Source organism: Pituophis catenifer, unplaced genomic scaffold, assembly GCF_029215685.1.
Source record: "Pituophis catenifer annectens isolate HBS135680 unplaced genomic scaffold, rPitCat1.0.hap2 SCAF_16, whole genome shotgun sequence".
NCBI lineage: Eukaryota > Metazoa > Chordata > Lepidosauria > Squamata > Colubridae > Pituophis > Pituophis catenifer.
The window spans coordinates 21,051,858-21,070,464 of NW_027256896.1; the positions used below are offsets into that span (position 1 = coordinate 21,051,858).

Below are 18,607 nucleotides of genomic sequence, written 5' to 3' on the forward strand. Positions count from 1 at the left end.
CGGCGGCTGGGAGGCTGAGACAGCGGCGGTTCCGGCGGTCCAGGCCGCGATCCCCGTTTCCCGGCCAGGATGATCGGCGCGCCCGACGTGGTGGCCTTCGCCAAGGAGGAGGCGGCGGCCGAGGAGGCGGCGGCGGCGGCGGCGGCGGCGCGCGAGCCGGGCCTGCCCGAGGAGTACTCGGTGCCGCTGCTGCCCGCGCCAGGCCGCGGCGCCCACCCGTGGTCCCGTCGAGGCGGCTTGGGGGGCGGCTCGGGGGCTTCTCCGCCGCCGTTCCCGCGCGACTTCCTGCTGGTGGCCGAGTTCTCGGAGCAGGTGGGCCCGCAGCCGCTTCTGACGGTGCCGGCCGGGGAGGCTCCGGGCGGCTTCGACCTGAACTACTTCGCGCTGCGCATCATGTCGGTGGACTACCAGGCCTGCGCGGCGGGGGCGGCCCCGGGAGGCCCCTACCCGCGCCTGCGCTTCGCCCGGGACTCACAGGTGGTGCTGGGCGACTCCAAGGCGGGCGCCTTCGCCTACGTGCACCACCTGACGCTCTACGACCTGGAGGCTCGCGGCTTCGTGCGGCCCTTCTGCCTGGCCTACGTGTCGGCCGACGAGCGCAAGGTCATGCGCCTCTTCCCGGAGCTCGCAGCCCAGTTCTCGGGCGCCTCCGAGGGCCTGAAGGACGGCAACCGCAGGGCCTTTGCCCGCGAGCTGGAGAAGAAGCTGCACGACCTGGACTACACGCGGGCTGTGCTGCACCGCGAGACCGAGCTGCAGAAGCGCAGCCTGGCCAAAGGGTGCTACACCAGCCGGGCCATTGAGAAGGCCAATGAGTTGGCCAGTGTGGAAAAGGCCATCATCGAGCACCGTGACTTGCTCCGGCAGATCCAATCCTACCCGCCCGGTAGGCGGAAGCAGGCCAGCGGGCCTCCCTGCGAGCCGACCGGAGAGGACACCCAGCCGGAGTTACTAGTTGATGATACGTTGCCACCACCCTGTGCCCAGGGCTCCTCCTACACCCCGAAACTCATCCCAGCCAAGTCCAGCAAATGCTTTGACAAGAAGCTGAAAACCCTCCAGGAACTCTGCGAGGAGCAGTCCTTCAGCCAGACCCTCGACCGGTTGCACCGGATCGAGAAGATGTTCCGGGGTGATGTCTGCTACCTCCTGATCAACCGCATCAGCAGAGCCCTCCTGAAGCAGCAGGCGTTCACCGGCTTCCTTTTCGAAGACGTGTCTCTTCTGGACGAAGAGCAGCAGGAAAAGCCCTTTGAAGTCAGTCTGGGTCAGAACCTGGACCCTCCCAACATGGCTTGTTTGGAAAGCTGCCCGAGTCCTGAGATACTAGTCGATCTTGCCTCTTACAAATCCAGTGTGGAGTCTGTGCCGATTAAGATGGATCCAGAGGTTGAAGACGGCCAAGACCCAGAGGTCTCCCATCCTGTCCCTTATGACAACGTCGAACTTCTAGATGTCGACCTGAAAGGGAGCGTCAGCAGCGGCGAAAGCATTGAAGTTTTGGGAACGGAGAAATCGGCCACAGCTTCTGTCCACTCTGAAAGTCAGTCTGGCTTGCTACAAGCACCCCCCAGCCCCCCTGTGGTGAGGGACAAAGTCACCAGCAACAGAACCATAAGCGGGGACAGCATCGAAGTCCTCAGTACCTGCCCCTCGGAGGCCCTGATCCCAGACGATTTTAAAGCAAGCTACCCAAGTGCCATTAACGAAGATCCTTATGGTGGCGAAGAAGAGGAAGGTTTCCTGTTCAACCGCGAGTTAAATCTGGACAGCACCGAAGAGGAGGTGGAAGGCAGCCCTGCGCCTGAAGCCCCTCCGGGGGATGCTTCTTGCTGCACTGGCAAAGAGAGCCCCAACTTCCTTGAAGGTCAAGCCAATATGCCTCCCAGACATGGTGATGACGATGGCGTGGTCAGCATACAGCCATACAGGCCAGGTGATGCAGGGTTTCAGGTGAACTTCACAGACTGCTCCCACGATGGAGTCCTGGGAGGCCTCCTTGCCTATGAACTTGATCCCCATTACCTCTGTGACGGCCGAGAAACCAGTAAAATGAACCTGGATAAGTGCTCGGATTCCACGAGTTACATGAGCAGCGCGGCGTCCACCAACTCCGACAGAACCCCATCCCCCGCTGCTCTCACAGGAGAAAAGTCCAAGAAGGCCGGGCAGAGCGCCTTGCGCTTCATCCGGCAGTACCCCTTCGCCCACCCCGCTATCTACTCTCTGCTGAGCGGGAGGACCCTGGTGGTGCTGGGAGAAGACAAGGCCACTGTGGAGAAGCTCATCACCGCTCTCTCCATTTTTGTCCCCAATTCCGGCGCGTACGCCAAGCCTGTGAAGCACTGGGCCACCTCGCCTTTGCAGATCACGGACTTTCAGAAGTGGAAGCTGGTGGGGCTCCAGAGGTAACATTTTAGGCCCTTGGACCTTCTCCCCCGAGGGGGTTAGTTGCAGAAATGTCCTGTCCTGGCACATTTCCTCACCATATCACATCCTGGAGAGAATTGCCTGCTCCTCCTGTCTCTGACCACGCCATGTTGAGTGGCGAGATCTGAAATGGGTCTCTGCTGGTATTGGCCGGCTGACTGGACTGGGCAGTGAGGTGTAGAAGTAGAAGAGTGTTGTGGACTGGCATGTTTATCCTCCTCATACGTAAATATCCTGTTCAAATATGGTTTGAGGGATGTTCTTTACCCAACACTTGGTGGTCATAAGGAAGGTGAATGGAAAGAAAGCAGTCTGGTGACCTATATGGAGAAATAAGGCTAGACTGGAGCAAAGTGGCTAACCTGTTAGTTTATTTGGGTTCTGTAGCTGCCCATCTCAGCAAACAACTCTGGCAGATGTGCCTGGCAGAACCGGGCAGTGCTCGGCTTCTTTTCTCCTGCCAACCAGTTGATCAGCTGACTGAAAAGAAAAGGTTGCTGGTTTTCTATGTCTGGGGAAGCAGTAAAGCTGAGCCACAGCCTAAGGAGAGAAAGAGGAACTTGCAATTTTGCTAAAAATCACCAGTAACTTCCTCAAGTTTCAGTGGTTGGTGGACGTGGCCAGGCTGAGATTTGAACAGCCACAATCATAACTTCATTTACGTGTTCAATTGGTTTGTCTGCCCCTGTTAAGTAAGTAAACGAGACAATTGTGCAGATGTGGTCCCCGTTTCCTTCATTCTGTTCTAACAAAGGCTGGGATATGGGGAAGGGGTTCAGGTAAACACAGACAAGGGAATTAACTGTTAAAAGGCAATAAGGTATCCTATTCTTTAGCTAAGATCTCCCGAGAAAGTGCATTAGAGAAGGGCGAAGGGGCTTATAAAATCCTTTTCAACAGTGGGCATTGAGAGAGTTTAATGTTGGCTCTTCCTCTTAAGACGCTTTACTCTGTCTCAAGGACACCTTTTGCCTTCCAACCTCCCCATTTGCACCTGTTCCTTCTCTTTCCAGGTCAACCTCTCCAGGTGGCCCCAACATGATGCATTCTCTCAGCCGATACAGCCGATACATCAGCGTGCTGGACGCCGACCACAAGACCCTCCGCTGTCCGCAATACCGAGGGCACCTGATCCTCCGGCTGGCCGACCACCGCACCCAGATCAAGCGGGGGAGCACCTACCACGTGCACGTCCAGACCCTCCTCACCCAGCTCTGCTCCAAGGCCTTCCTCTACGCCTTCTGCCATCACCTGCACCTCCCCATCCGAGAGGGAGAGACGGAGGACTCTGTCACTGTGCGGCGGGAGAACTTCTTGAAAGTCCAGCTGGGTCTGGCAAACGAGGACCGCAGAGTGGTCCAGTATCTGGCCGAGCTTCTGAAATTGCAGTACATTCAGGATCCCATCCGCGGGGTTAGCCCCGTGCTCAGGTTCGATTACCTGCCCAGCTCTTTGTACAAAATTTAGGCGTCATCCATAGCCTGCCCTGCCAATGTCCCTCCTCATCCCACATTCGTCTGTGGCCATTAACAGGCTTCCACCGTTCCAGGACTGTCCAGTGGGAATCCTGAGAGCGATAGAGATTACAGTGAGACTCCAGGCATTGGGCACCACTGCCAGGTTGCTCTTAAAAGGCAGAGGGGGCAGGAATGTGGCAGGCAATCATGGAGTGGAGGAAGCTGGGATACTGAATTTGTGAGCAAGTTCTTCCTGTCGGGTCTTTTGCAGATCGGTGGGATATCTCCAGTGCATCTCCTTGCATGTGGGATAATACTCCAACTAATGTGAATTATTATTTGGGCAATTGTCTGTCACATTTGAAATGAGAGGCCTTGTTGGTTTTACTCCACTTTTTCGAGCAGAGGGCAGTGTTCGGAAACAGAATATAAAGTTTCTGATTCGCCGAGGAGGCGAAATCTGCATGGCGAGATGGGGGTGTGTGCGATCTAATTCAAAAGGGAAATTCACTGTTGCGTTGTAGCTCTGAAGACTGGTGAGGTGGTCAGGTGTTGAGGATGTGAATATGGGTGGCCCTTGGGCAACCACCTTACGTGGCTTGGTTTTGGGGCAGGACAGAGCCTAAGAGTTGCTCAGACTGTCAGGTACATTGTGTAGACCCTCTTGTGACATTGAAACACTGCACTGTTTCCCATAGTCGTAACACCCAAGAGTTTTGAACCCCAAATTGGCTGGGTCAAGTTCCAGTGGCCAGGCCAACATAGGCATGGATGCACCCAGGCCCTCCAAAGATAACAATTCCTTTGTTTAGATAGTGGCTTAGATCTTGGCTTATAAAGGAAGCTGCTGCTCAAGCAGACCTTAGTTTGGTGGCTAAGAACATTGTAGATTGAGATCTTTGTTTGCCCTTGAAAATATTCCAACTCGTGCTGAGAACATGCCAGTTTTCCCTTCTGCGAAAGGTCAGGATTGCACAAGACCAAGCTTGAGAAAGCTTTTTGGAGTGCACTTCGTTTACTCATTTGGAAAAGATTCCCAACACATCGATTTCTTGTTCCTCCCAGTGAAATGTTTGGAGAGGGTTGGTTGTTACCAGTTTCACTGATGTCATCCATACTGGAACAGCAACAAAGAACTGTTGCATTTCAACAAGACCAGGGAGCAGATTTGGAAATAAAATGTTCCATTTCTGGGCATATTTAAGAAACCCTAAAACTTGTTTGCCTGCAATCCCCAAGAGTTGGCTGGAAAGTGTCATCTAGTCTTTTAGGCACCAGAGTGTTTTCAGAGGGCTTCTTTGATTTGGGGCATATTTCTCAATCTTGGCCACTATCAGAGGTGTGGATTGCTGGCTGGGGGATTCTGGGAGTTGAAGTTCACACCTCTGATAATGGCCAAGGTTGAGGAACACTGCTTTAAGAGTACAGCTTGGTAGCCGGGTGGCTCGGCCCTTCCAGGGCCATCGTGCCTTTTGAGAGCAATCTGGAGTCGCAATGTAGTTGTTGTGACTATACGTAGACCTCGCTTGAGTTGATCTGGTGCTGGCTGGCCTGCCCTTGTAGTATCTGTAGACGTAGCACAGGCCTTCCAGGGTTCCCTGGAGAGAAAAGGCTCCCCCCCCCCCAGAACCTTTCCTCTTACTGCCAATTCCTGCACCCTTTTTGTCACTCCCTGCTAACACCGTCACTTTCCAAGCAGCTTCTCTCATCTCTGCATGTTTGGTTTTCTGTTTGGTCCCAGAGCTTTTGCATAGGCGGCACTTAGGAGATAATAAAAACTGGGATCCTTCAGAGAAATCCAGGCAGCCTTCACGCATTTGTGCTATTAAGTCACATCCTGAGCAAGAACTGGATGAAATAATATTCAACCAAATGACTGTGACTTGAAAAAAAAAAGTGTATATTTAAAAAAGGAAATTATTTATTTGGGCGCAAATATTTTTTGAAATACAAATATATATATATTGTTGTATTTTTTAAAGCTTATATAACCCATGCACTCGTGGTAAAATTCTTAATTTTATTGTGCTTAGTAAAAACTGTCCTGGCGGTCTGTTTGGGCTTGTGCATCTAGTACAGTGAAGGCAACTGTCGGTGGTGGGTGGGGAAAGAAATTGCAAGTGGGGAGAAATTGGTGTCAAATATGTTGCTCAGCTTGTCATTAAAAGCGCCCCTTTCCTTGAACGACACATCTGCTTTTTGGGAGCTGGAAGTACAAACCGTGGGACGAGAGAAAATTACAATCCCCGCATAGTTTAGCTTCCTGCTTCCCTCCCTGGCCAACCACCAGGTTTCCTGGAAAGGCTGTGAGGTGAACGGAAGGAAGGCCATCTCCTGCTTAAGCCTACAAATTGTGGCAATAAATTCTGTAGCTTCTTAACTGTAAAACAGTTTGGAGAACAATTCCCCCCCCCCCCCCAAACCTCTCTCCAAAAGATCTCTAGAAGAGCTGCTTCTCCTGTTGTATCAATGTGATTGTTTATTTTTTCTGGCAAGAGGCCTGGATAGCATCTTGTGCTTGAAAACCTTTTCACAATTGTGCTATTGCTTCTTTTTCCCACGAGGAGCACAAGGTGGAATAATCCCATCGGGAAGGAGTCCGAAAACTTTCCAAGGAGTATCTAAAAAAGGGTTAAATCATGGCAACTGGACCAAAGGTGATTAAAAAGGTTTTGTTTCTCATCCAGGTGACTCCTTCAGTCAGAATGAAAACTTTGGGTAGGCAGAGAGACGTTGGAATGGCCCAACTCTTGCCATACAGGCTGCAGGGGGTTTCTGAAGAAGTTCCTTGGAGTTTTAATAAACTTTGGTCCAGTTGCCACGATTTAACCCTTTGAGGTACTTTTGGCCTGGATGGTTGAGTCTTCATTTACACATTTTCAAGGAGTCTTGCAGAATTACTTTCCAAGGAGCCATTGAGACTAAACGTGGAGCCGTCCCTCAAAACAGCCTCACTGCCCCAGATACAACTCAGTCAGCTGGACTATTAACCTTCCCTCTCTCCCATTTAAAATTGATTTTTTTTTCTTTCCTAAGGGGTGAACCTCCTGTTCATTGACCTGGGATTTCACTCCCCAAGAAAGGAAGGCAACACTGGCGGGGGACACGGCACCGGCCTGTCATCCATCGTTCCAGAGAGGGTGGGTGCTAAAAAACGCCCTCCTTCCATTTCCTTGCCAGCTCCGGCGCATTTTTCTTTTTAAAGAGGGGGAGGAACAGAATTTGGTTTAAAAGCTGATTATAAAAGCAGAGGCCAAGCCAAGGGAAACCAAAGACTGGTATTGGGGGGAGGGAGGGTCCTGTTGCAAGAGGGCAGCTGGGATGGGTGTGTATGGGGGGGGCTGCCATTCCAGATGTGGCTCCTTTACAACACAGGCAAGCCGGGAAGCGGGAAGGAATCGGCGAAGGTCTCCACTTCCTGCTCGATGGACCTCAGCAGCCCTCGATACTTCTGCTCCGTCACCAACTTCTCCTTGAACTCTTTCAGGGTGGCTTTGGGGCTCATGTCGCTCTGGACCTGCAAGGTGAGCTCTATACCTGTATGGGGGAAGAGAGACACCTGCCTGAGCTGAAGCACCTCACTGAAACAAGACTGAGGAATAGGGTAAATTTGGAAGGTTGCTTAATCCCACCCTGTGGAATGATGAAATCCTCTAGGAGGCAAGAAACAAGGGGTTCACCTGGCTGGACTTTGCCTCTATGATTCCAGAGAAGGGGAACCCCCCCCCCCCCACTTCTCAAAGGAGTCTGTTCTAGGCTTAAGAATATCTTGCTTTGAAGGTGTAGAAAATTCTTCTTTTCTGCAGCTGAAGGCTTGACACTTGCCCATATCTTGCTCTGCAGACCACAACCAGGGAGCTCTCCCCTCCCCTCCTCCAAGTTCTCACCCGGTTCCCTTAAAGTCGGGCTCTCCAACCTTGGCAACTTTAAGGCTTGCAGACTTCCAGAATTCCCCAGCCACTGCATGCTGGGATTTGAAGTCCACAAGTCTTAAAGTTGCCAAGGTTAGAGAGCTCTGCCTTAAAGCACTTCACTATCCCCCCTCCTCATCTTCCCAGGATTCACACAATAACCGCTTGGCCTAAGAAAGGGGTGGGGGGGGGAAGAGGGAAGGCAAGCAGGTACAATGACCACCCTACCTTTGTGAATGAAGTGAGCTACTTTTTTGAAGTCTTCTTCCAGGAGTCCTCTGGAGGTGAGAGCCGGGGTCCCCAATCTCAGCCCACTGGGGCGCAAAGCACTTTTGTCTCCTACGAGGGTGGGGTGGGGTGGGAAAATAGGGATTAAATTGCAGGAAAGGAAACGCTTGGTGCCAGGTGGGGATTTAAGCGGACAGCCATTCCTGCAAGCAGCTGTGCTCAGTGACTGCTGTTCAGTCTCGAAGGCCTACATTAAACCAACTTTAATGTAAGTGTTGCTGTGTTCCGACTCCCCTTGGGACTATTGGTGTGGGGATGCAAGATCTTGGCTTTCCGATTTCGGTCTCTCCCAGCCAACGCAGCCCTCAAAGGATGGGAGCTGGGACTGCCAGAATTGAGCTTCCTTGACCGCAAGGAGGCTTAGTGTTGGGGTCACTATTAGCCACTGCATTGTTTTCCCTGGGTAAGAAGGTCCAAGTGACACCAACCAACCAACCACCGTCCTTCTAAACCCCAACGTTAGCAAAACCTCCGGGGCCGAAGCGCGTCCCTTCTGGCTGAGCCTCCCTCACCTGGACAGGTGTTCTTGTTGCAGGCGATGGAGCAGAGCTCCAGGACCCGTTCAGCTCGCCCCCCATCCGTGCCCCGGTTGCGCAGATCGACAAGAATCAAGTGGTTGTCGGAGCCCCCTGCAAGGAGAGCCAAAAAAACCCCCCAACAGTGGCTGAAGGGTGCGACAAAGCACCATCGTCCTGGGGAGCCCTGCGTGCTTCGGAGAATTCGCCAGAGGAGAGCTACACACACGGCTGCCCAACAACAGAATCCCGTTAGACGTCTATTTGGAAATAAACCTCGCGAGGTGTGGAAATTGTCCTGGAGAGGATTATTTTCTTACCGGTGACGATGTGGTATCCCAAGCTGGTGAGCGCGGCTGACAAAGCCTTGCAGTTGGCCACCACTTGTTGTTGGTACGTCTTGAATTCGGGAGTCATGGCTTGTTTCAAAGCCACGGCAATGCCTGTCCCGACCCCCCCAAGAGCGGAAGGTGGATTAAGTGGTGCCTCTGTACAATGACACCCCTGGGGGACAGGCCATGCCAGACTGAGACTGAGGGGTGGAAAAGCCTCCTGGCCAGAAGGAACGGACTTTGCAAGACCTCCTGTGGTGTGAATGAAACCCATTTTTTCAAACCTTTTCTTGCCCTGAGCTCGAAGGAAGCGGGCAGGAATACGTTCGCCAATTTTTCTTCTTTCTCCCAGTTCCCAGTTCCTGATTGTCTTTTTCTCAAGTGCAGCTCACCTGCGATGGCGTGATTGTGAGGGCCTCCCTGGAGACCAGGGAAGACTGCCTGATTGATGAGACTTTCCAGGTTGTACAGGACTTCCTTCCCCGTTTTGGGGTCCACGCTGCGGACGCCTGGAGAAAGGAAGAAGGGCGTCTGGAAGATGCCGGATGCCTCCCCATCTTCTCCAGAGGCTTCAGCCCAGGAAGATGGAGCATCAGTGACCTGCTTGCTGCAACGCTCACCTTTCCGGTAGAAGATCATGCCAGCCCGGCAGCCCCGCAAGGTTTTGTGGGTGGTGGTGGAAACCACGTCACAGTGCTGGAAGGGGGAGGGCACCACGCCGGCGGCCACCAAGCCGCTGATGTGGGCCATATCGGCCATGAGGTAGGCGTTGTTCTCATCTGCGATCTTCCTCATCCGGGCGTAGTCCAAATTCCGGGAGTAGCAGCTGACCCCTAGGGTGGGAGAGAGGGCAAGGGTTACTTCAAAGGGCTCCAGGGAAGGAGATGCCAGCGGGGTCCTGGACTCCTTCTAGGACGGAGCTCCGCCTGACGTGGAAGGCCCTCACACTGGAAGGTTAAGAGAAGCATTCTCTCCTCCTCAACTTGATCTTCACAATTCTGTACATCGAATGTACTCCTGCCATTTTGGTCATTCTGGACTTTTCTGAAGTTGCAGTCCTACGACAAGGGAAGCACAATCTGGGGAAGGGTGCCCAGGCCCAAGCAGATGACCTCTGAGTAACCCCGGGGAGTGGAAGAGAAGGAGCCTCACCTGCAATGATCAGCTTTGGATGAAAAAGGCGGGCATTCTCCTCCAGTCGGTCATAGTCAATGTAGCCCGTTTCGGGGTTGACCTGAAGCCAAATGAAGAAGTTAAGGGTTCTTTCAAAATAAGAGGAGTGGGGCATGAGAAGCCAGGAAAGGCTTGTGGCAAACATACTGAGGTTCCTCCCCCCCAATTCTTTTCACCAGAAGAGGAGTGCAATCCTGAAGTTCACACAAACTCTGAGCCAGTTTCCCAGGTCTCCCTCCCTCCCTCCCTCTCTCAAGGTGGCATGGAGCTCACCTTGTAGGGCATGGACTCAAAGAAGATGGACGTGGCGGAGATTTTCTTCTTGTCGGTCATGAAGCCGTGGGTGAGATGACCCCCATCCGGCAGGTCCAAGCCCATAATCCTCCCATGGGGCTCAACCAGGGCGGTGTACACGGCGAAGTTTGCGGGGGACCCTGGAACAAAGGGACGCAGAGAGGACCCACCCCGAGTCATGTTCAAACTCTGGTGGGTCTGGTGAAAATAGCCCTGTTGTGCCCCTATGAACTGCCACCGAGGGGCATTCTGCAGTCCGTTCCAGAAGAGCTTGTGAAATACCTGAATAGGGCTGGACGTTCACCCCCCACTTCTGTGGGTCTAGCCCATAGGCCTCCAGGGCTCTCTTCTGGCAAAGTCTTTCCAACTCGTCCACAAATTCTGTCCCACCATAATATCTAATAGAAAAAAAAAATAGATGGGGGCTTCAGCCACTGTTGGCTGGGGAACTCTGGGAGTTGAAGTCCACAAAGCTTAAGGTTGAGAATTGCTGGTTTAAATGCCACACCTTTGGAGTATGTGCATTTACAGGGAGAAATCTCTGAAGACCCTTAAACAGCCAGCTGAGCAAAACTGACACTGCCCCATGAGAAGGCTGACAGCTGCATGCAAACCAAGTTTCAGAAAACACCCCTGGGAAGAGACTAGAAGACTGTAGATCTGATGATCATTTTACCCACCAACATATCCAGTTCTGACCCCCACCATAGGGCCAATAATAATTCTGGAAATTAAGGGCCCAGTTTTAAGTCAAGGACTGTATCAATAACATGGGTGGGGAAGGGGAAAAATAGGTTGCTCCTAGCATCCCCTTTACAGGCCTCAGATGCAGGCTGGTGGTGGTGGTGGGGGGCTTCATCTGGTCAAAGGGTCTTCAGGTATTCAACGCCAAGACCCCACCCGCTTCCTTCCCAGCCCCACCTTTGCCCCGGATATCCTTCTGAGTATTTGTTGTTCAGGCAGGAACCCAAGGCCTCCAGAACGGCTCGGCTGGCAAAGTTTTCTGACGCGATCAGCTCCAACCCGACTCTCTGGCGCCGTTTCTCTTTCTTGATAATATCGTAGACCTGGGGAGGGCAGAAAAAGGGGCTTTCTGGAACAGGATTGAGAGGGGGGTCTATCTGGAGCTGGGGGTGAGAAGGCAGAGGGTGTGGCATGCACACCCCTCCAAAGAAAGGAAGTTCACCACGGGTCCCCAGGTAGGGGGGAGGTAAAGGATATAGTATAAAGTATAGTACGAAGGATATAGTCCATCTTGAGAGAGTAAGGTGCTTCACATATTTAAATGCTCATGGATTCTAATTTTCCTAAACAATTAATGATAGATCTTGGTTTGCCTTGGGGGGCTGCCATGAATATCTGGTTTGATCAGTTGGCATGCTATCTTTGTACCATCACAGTAAATATTTTTGAACCTCCCTCACAAGATTTCTGAAATGCAGGTATATAATTCCCCGAGTAAGTCAATTACAGCAATTCAGGGAGGTGAACCAATATTCCTGTTACGTTCTTCCCGGATAGCCAGAGGGGGGAATGGAGGCGTTCCCTGGAGTTTCCCACGTGAGCCGCACCAGCAGTGACATTGCAGCTCATCCGGGCTGTTTGCTCAGAGGAAGGCAAGCCATCGATTGCAACAAACCCAACTTTGGAACACGTTGTTCTCGCTGCTCTTATTCCCTACGCAAGGCTGAAAGGTGTGCCAACCTGGAAGAGCTGAGCCAGCTTAAAAACTTTCAACTGAACGTCACTCCGCCGGTCAGTGGCCTTTGCCCACCCGGATCAATACAGCCCCCTCCCAGTTGAGGTCACCAGTCAAAGAAGCAGAAGGGAACAGGAGAGGGACCTACCTCGGGGTCATTGGTGTCCAGGGCTTCCATCACCATCTTGTTGTGAGAGACCCAGAGGTCCCTGGTGACCTGGTCTCCGCCGGCGTGTGTGCTGGCCATGGCAGCTGGAAGTACTAGCAACCTGCAAAAACTTGGTTTTGGAAAAAACACCAATGCTGCGTCTCGCAAAGTATTTTGCAACATAGAACAAAATCAGCATTCTGTTACCGCCCTCAAAAAGGAGTGTCTCTGCCTTGCATTTAGGCAATGATTTAAGGTGTGTGTGTGGGGTGTGTGAGGGTTATAAGACAGGAATCAATGCAAACCAGAGTGATGTCAGTAGTGAGATGGGTGGTGTATAGATTTGATGGATGAATGAACGAACCAACCAGTCTAAACATCCAGGAAGGGGGGAGGGGGCAGACCTGCAGCTTATGTTGTGATATTGTGGTTTACCCAGTGGCCAGATCAAGCCTCCAAGAGTGTGTCTTGGTGCCTTCTGAATCCGGATAGTTTGTAAACCAATAGATTTAGATTAGAACAGGTCTTTACACTCTGGCCAACTTTAAGATGGGTGGACTTCAACTCCCAGAATTCCCATGTGCCAGGAACTGAAGTCCACCCATCTTTAAATTGCTAGGGTAGAGAAAAAAACGGTTTAGACGATTGTGTGAATTCATCCCAGTGTTTGTGCTTTTAAGCAATCCTCTCTTTAGCATGTTGTATGAATAAAGCCTGGGGGGTTGGAATGAAAAGGGAAGGAGCCAGCTGAGTGAGGCTCTTGCTGGACAACGGCCCAACCAACAGCTGCAGAAGAAGGGTTCTGGACATGGCTCCCAAGGGGGTGGGCAGCAGGAGGCCCTAAGGCAGGGGTGGGCAAATTTGGCAACTTTGAAGACTTGTGGACTTCAAGAATTCCCAGAATTCAGAGAGTTGAAGTCCACAAGTCTTCAAAGTTACCAAGATTAGAGAGACAGCCCTGTCCAAAGTGATGCCATGACAGCGGCTTCCCATCAGCTGACCCCGATCCCTCCCTCCCAGAGTTTCTGCCTAGACAAAGAGGGGTTGTCTTTATCACTTCAAGTTATACATTAACTTTCCAAGAGGAGCAAAAGTCTCCGGGAAGCTCCCAACCCTGCTGTAATCTAGTGTTGAAATTCTGCCTGGCCTCAAGTCCTTCCTAACTTTCCCGTTTACAGGCCACGGACGGCAGGAACCCCATCAGTTATGGAGGGCACCAAACTGTCAGGTTGCACACAAGTTTCTGTGCACACACTTGTAGAGTTTTCCCCCTATTCCTTTTTTGCTCAAGGCCTGCCTGGCATCTCAGGAGCGAATATGAACTTGGTGCACAGCTTCTAATGTTTGCAATGCTGAAAACTGACATTATAATCAGCAGCTTTACGGATACCTACCTCTGGATCCCTGATCACCTTATTCAGTTATTTAATCGCATTTTGTATATAAGCGCCTCTCTCACTGTCCCCTTGCCAAGCAAGTTTTTAAAATCCCAGCTACACTCCTGTAAACGGCTCCTCTGCACACAGATTGCATTCTCACGAATGAAGGCAAATACACGTGTCCCAGGATTATGATGTAAAATCGGTTCCCGGGACCAGAGATTTACTTTATTAGATTGCTAATATGTTCTAATAACATTCTAATACATGTTTTCCAGGCAGGAGAAAAACAGGCTGATCCAGAGGCAGCGACCTAAAGCTACCAACGATCTGCAACCGCCCCGAGCTGGGGATGACAGCCTGGCAGGGCTCCCGGGCTCCCGTTTTGCAACGGGCTGCAAAAGCCTGGGAGGCAGGGAGAGAAAGCGGGAGCGACCTGTTGAATTTCCGCCTGTTACGCAGAGAAGTAGCCCTGCGGGAAAGAGCGAGAGATCCTACAGAAAAAAAGGAGAAGGTTCCTCCTCCCCCCCTCTCCAAACCATAATACTTACTGGGATCCTCGGTGCAACGGCGGACGCCCCCGCGAAAAAGAGGCGCCTCCCTGCAAACTCCGGGCTTAAATCCACGAGGCCCCGCGCGCTCGGGGGATGGAACGTTCAGCACTTTCTGCCCCGCGCCTCAGCCAATCAGCGCGCTCGCCTGGCCCTCCCGGAGGATTCTACCGCGGCGCGTCACAGCCAATCAGAGGAAAGCAGCCCGGCCCGCCTCCCGCGCGCTCTTTTGCATCGGAGAGATTTTGCAAAGAGATGCGCGGATTGCGCGAGAGAATCAGGCATCCCTCGGATTGAGATTTTTAACTTTTTTCTATCCAGAGAGTTAAGATCAAAATAAAAATCCAAGGAGTAAGATTTCTGGCTGTATTCATTATGCACTTGCCCAATCCGGAAGCCAAATTTTTTAAAATCCACTTTTTTGCAAAATTGGATTCCTAAGCTCCATCCTCGCTCCCCAAAAGGATCTTCCGAAGATTGGCTGCGAACTAGAGCAGTAATTAAACAATAGAAGACATGAGCTGCTGGAGCAGAAAGACTGCGATTTCTCAGCCTTGGAAAAGTTTTGTGGACTTCAACTCCCAGAATCCCCCACCCAACATCTGGCTGGGGAATTTTGGGAGTTGAAATCCACATCAGTGGTGAAATCCAATTTTTTTTACTACCGGTTCTGTGGGCGTGGCTTGGTAAGGATACTGCAAAATCTCCATTCCCACCCCACTCCAGGGGAAGGATACTGCAAAATCTCCATTCCCACCCCATTCTGGGGTCAGCCGGAGATGGCATTTGTAGGTTCTCTGAACTACTCAAAATTTCCACTACCGGTTCTCCAGAACTGTCAGAATCTGCTGGATTTCACCCCTGGTCCACATATCTTAAATTGCCAGTTTTGTGATACCCTGGTGTGAATCCTTGCAACTGGGATGAATTTGTCATGTCTGCTCTATTTATCGATTTGTTTTATTCCAACTTTATTATTTTTATAAACAATTCAAGATAGTGAAGCTGCATAGCATTTCTTCCTCCTCCTATTTTCACCACCACCACCATCCTGTGAGGTGGGCTGAGCTGAGAGAGAAAGAGGGATCAGACTAAAGTTTTCATGCCTAAGCCCGGACTTATTAAGTATTAATAACAATTAATACTTAATAAAGCAGTTTCTTTCCATCCCTGTAAGTGAAACCAACCTCCACCATCAATGACCTGCATTCCAATAAATTCGCAGCTTGAATAATTCTTTTTAAAGGCTTAAAGTTCCATCAGAAACAGATTGAGGAAGGAGAGGTGGAATATATTAAATAAATCAAATTCCCCTAAAGTCACACTTATGGAAAGAAGAAGGAAAATCTTCAAGCCACCCTGAATCACCGCTGGGAAGATCCCTCTCTTCCAAACAAACAGACAAAATGCGACACCGTGGAGGTAGCGATCCAGAATTTGATCCAGGAGAGGCATCGGCTGGAAGAGGAGAAAAGAGGGGTGAGTTTTCCCATATATTCCTCTCCACCCAGAGAAGGGGAGAAATAGAGGGGAAAAAAAACAGAGGAAGAATATGGAAGGATTTGTGTCAGCATAGAGGAAAAGAGAAGGAGGAAAACAATTTTTTAAAAAATCAAAGGGAGCAAGGGAAATCAATATATTAACAATAAAATTAAAAAAAGGGGGTTTAAGCAGAACAAAATCCCAGCAGGGGACAATGCTGGAAAATGCAAGCCACAATATTCCTAATTAAGAAAAGCAATTACCCATAATGTGTTGCTTAATATTGAAATAAAATTAATGTTGTAATTGCCGTTAGGCCAAATTTTGCTTCAATCCAAGTTTGGGGGCCGTTTCCTTCCTGTCGGATTGCTTTTCTTCAAGGAGAGACTGGACTGCCATCTGTCAGAAATGGTGTAAGGTCTCCTCCTTGGGTGGGGGGTTGGGCTGGAATGATCTACAACGTCCCTTCCAACTCTGTTATGCTTCATAAATTTTAAACCATTTTTGGCAACCTCCAATTATTATTTACGGGACCGCCTGCTACCACCAATAGCCTCCCACCGGCTGGTACGCTCTCATAGAGAGGGGCTCCTCCAGGTGCCGTTGGCCAAACAATGTCAACTGGCGGCCCCCAGGAGGAGAGCCTTCTCTGTGGGGGCACCTAGTATCTAGAATGAGCTCCGCCCGGAGATACGGAGGAACCCGGATCTGCACACCTTCCGTCGCGCTCTCAAGACTTTTTTATTCCATCAAGCGGGCCTGACCTAAATCTTTCCCCTTTAAAATGTAAATTTTAATTTGTTTTTAAAATTATTGGGTGTTTTAAATTTGTCTGAGCCAAGTTGTTTAAATCGGTTTTATTCTGTTTTTAAATTTTGTATTTATGTGTTTTATTCTGTGGCTGTTCACTGCCCTGAATCCTTTGGGAGTAGGGCGGTATACAAATCCAATAAATGAAATGAAATGAAATGAGATAAACTTGACGTTTAAATGAGACGTTTATCTCATTTCAGGATTCTCTCTTCCGAATGGAAAACATCTCCCTCTCGCCCTTCCTGACCCCTTCCACTCCGGGGCCCGAGAAGATCACCCCTTCAGCCCCGGATCCCTCCCAGGGCATCGAAAGGATCCTGTATCTTCTCTCCATCGCGGTCTACGGGGTGGCCTGTCTCCTCGGGGTGACCGGGAACGGCCTGGTCATCTGGATCGCCGGCTTCAAGATGGAGAAGACGGTGAATGTGGTGTGGTTCCTCAACCTGGCGCTGGCCGACTTTGTCTTCACCTTCTTTCTGCCCCTGAGCATCACCTACACGGCGCTGGGTTTCCACTGGCCCTTCGGACGTTTCCTCTGCAAACTCAACAGCAGCCTGGCCTTCCTCAACATGTTTGCCAGCGTCTTCCTCTTGACTGTCATCAGCCTGGACCGCTGCCTCTTGGTGGTCCTGCCGGTGTGGTCCAGGAATCACCGGACACCCCGGCTGGCCTGGGCCATCGCGCTGGTGACCTGGGGGGCCGCCTTGCTCATCAGCTCCCCGTATTTCCTCTTCCGAGACACGGCCCTGAGCGCGAGGAACGTCACCAGCTGCTACAACAACTTTGCCCTCTCCAGCAACTACACCAGCGAGGAAAGCCGGAGCCTGTGGAGGAAAAGGCACAGAGCCATGATCCTGGCCAGGTTCGTCTTTGGCTTCCTCCTGCCCTTCACGGTGATCGCCGTCTGTCACGGCGTAGTGGCTTTCCAGGTGCAGCGCAGGCGCCTGGCCAAGTCGCCCAAGCCATTACGGATTATCGCGGCCGTGACGGCCTCCTTCTTCCTCTGCTACTCGCCCTACCACATCCTCTCCCTGCTGGAGATGTCCAAGACGTCTGGCAGCCCAACGGTCAAGAGGGTGCTGCACCTGGGGGTCCCGCTGGCATCCAGCCTGGCGTTCTTCAACAGCTGCCTCAACCCGCTTCTCTACGTCTTCGTGGGGCAGAAGAGCTTCCGGCGGTCCGTGCGGGGGGCTTTTGAGGGGGCCTTCGGGGAGGACGCCCTCCTGTCCTTGTCCAGCAAGAGGAAGTCCCGGGCCGCCTCCCAAACGGAGATCCGGATGGCTTAGCTGGGAAAGCAAGTTTAAGAGATGATGTGGATGAAGAAGGAAGGGCCCACTTTGGTTTCTGTTGTACTTTGGGGTCTGGCAATGGCCAACTGGACCCAGCTGTTCTTGGAGGGGGGTCAAAGATTTGAATTGACCAAGAGGCCGGCTCCTGTCCAGGGGGCCCTTCCTGCCCTCTGCCCATGCCCAGAAAACATTTCTTTGTGCACATGCTGGTGGCAATAAAGTTCCTTTGCAGCAGTCTTATGTAGTGCAATTGTTGTGATGGACCCCCCCCCGCCTCCCCCCCACTAGCAAGACAGGATTGCCAGGAACTTCCCCCATGCCTGAGCAAAGCCCCCTCTCCCCCCCTGCCAGCAGGACAGGGAAGGCAGGGCACCCCCTAAGCTGCCAATCCCCCTTGCGAGAAGAGCTTGGTAAGCCCTTGGGGGTGGGCTTCAAGGGCATCTTGATTGGGGGAGGGGTCCCTCGGTGGATACAAGCATCGGCATTTCCCAAGGGGGGGGTCTTTTGGGGGAGAGACCCGCCCACCCCCACCACTTTGAAACGGACGGTTGCAGAGCTTTCTCTGCAGCTCGAAGTCAAACTTTTTCCTGGCCGAAGCCCCCTCCCCTCCCCTTCCTCTTTGATACAATGATCCCGCGAGGTAGACCGCTGCTGCCTCTAAAGCAGTGTTTCTCAACCTTGGAAGCTTGAAGATGGGTGGACTTCAACTCCCAGAATCCCCCAGCCAGCAGAGCTGGCTGGGGGATTCTGGGAGTTGAAGTCCACCCATCTTCAAGCTACCAAGGTTGAGAAACCCTGCTCTAAAGGATGGAGAAGGCAGGATGGTCTCAGAGGGGGCGGGGCCAG

General features: G+C 51.8%; 3 protein-coding genes across 6 annotated transcripts; 2 read left to right on the forward strand and 1 right to left on the reverse strand.

The window, feature by feature from the left end:
• The first annotated feature begins 69 nt into the window (after positions 1-69).
• On the forward strand, positions 70-5,886 carry SMCR8 (SMCR8-C9orf72 complex subunit). Its single transcript, XM_070955164.1, has 2 exons — positions 70-2,408; positions 3,444-5,886. Exons 1-2 carry the CDS (start codon positions 70-72, stop codon positions 3,895-3,897), a joined length of 2,793 nt encoding a protein of 930 aa, XP_070811265.1. The 3' UTR covers positions 3,898-5,886.
• A 7-nt stretch (positions 5,887-5,893) lies between these two features.
• Positions 5,894-14,260, reverse strand: SHMT1 (serine hydroxymethyltransferase 1). 4 transcript variants are annotated; one of them, XM_070955168.1, is made up of 12 exons: positions 14,178-14,259; positions 12,248-12,377; positions 11,322-11,467; positions 10,683-10,798; positions 10,380-10,540; positions 10,086-10,167; positions 9,554-9,766; positions 9,326-9,442; positions 8,922-9,044; positions 8,599-8,715; positions 8,027-8,137; positions 5,894-7,424 (listed from the first exon to the last, which is right to left on the reverse strand). In XM_070955168.1, exons 2-12 carry the CDS (start codon positions 12,344-12,346, stop codon positions 7,252-7,254), a joined length of 1,458 nt encoding a protein of 485 aa, XP_070811269.1. In that variant the 5' UTR covers positions 12,347-12,377; positions 14,178-14,259; the 3' UTR covers positions 5,894-7,251. The 4 variants fall into 4 exon arrangements, with proteins under 4 accessions (XP_070811269.1, XP_070811270.1, XP_070811267.1 ...); XM_070955169.1 differs by lacking the exon at positions 8,922-9,044 and having other exon boundaries at positions 14,178-14,260; XM_070955166.1 differs by having other exon boundaries at positions 9,326-9,766; positions 14,178-14,260.
• Positions 14,261-16,687: 2,427 nt separating this feature from the next.
• On the forward strand, positions 16,688-17,758 carry LOC139325317 (chemerin-like receptor 1). Its single transcript, XM_070955130.1, has one exon. It carries the CDS (start codon positions 16,688-16,690, stop codon positions 17,756-17,758), a length of 1,071 nt encoding a protein of 356 aa, XP_070811231.1.
• The last annotated feature ends 849 nt before the right edge of the window (positions 17,759-18,607 follow it).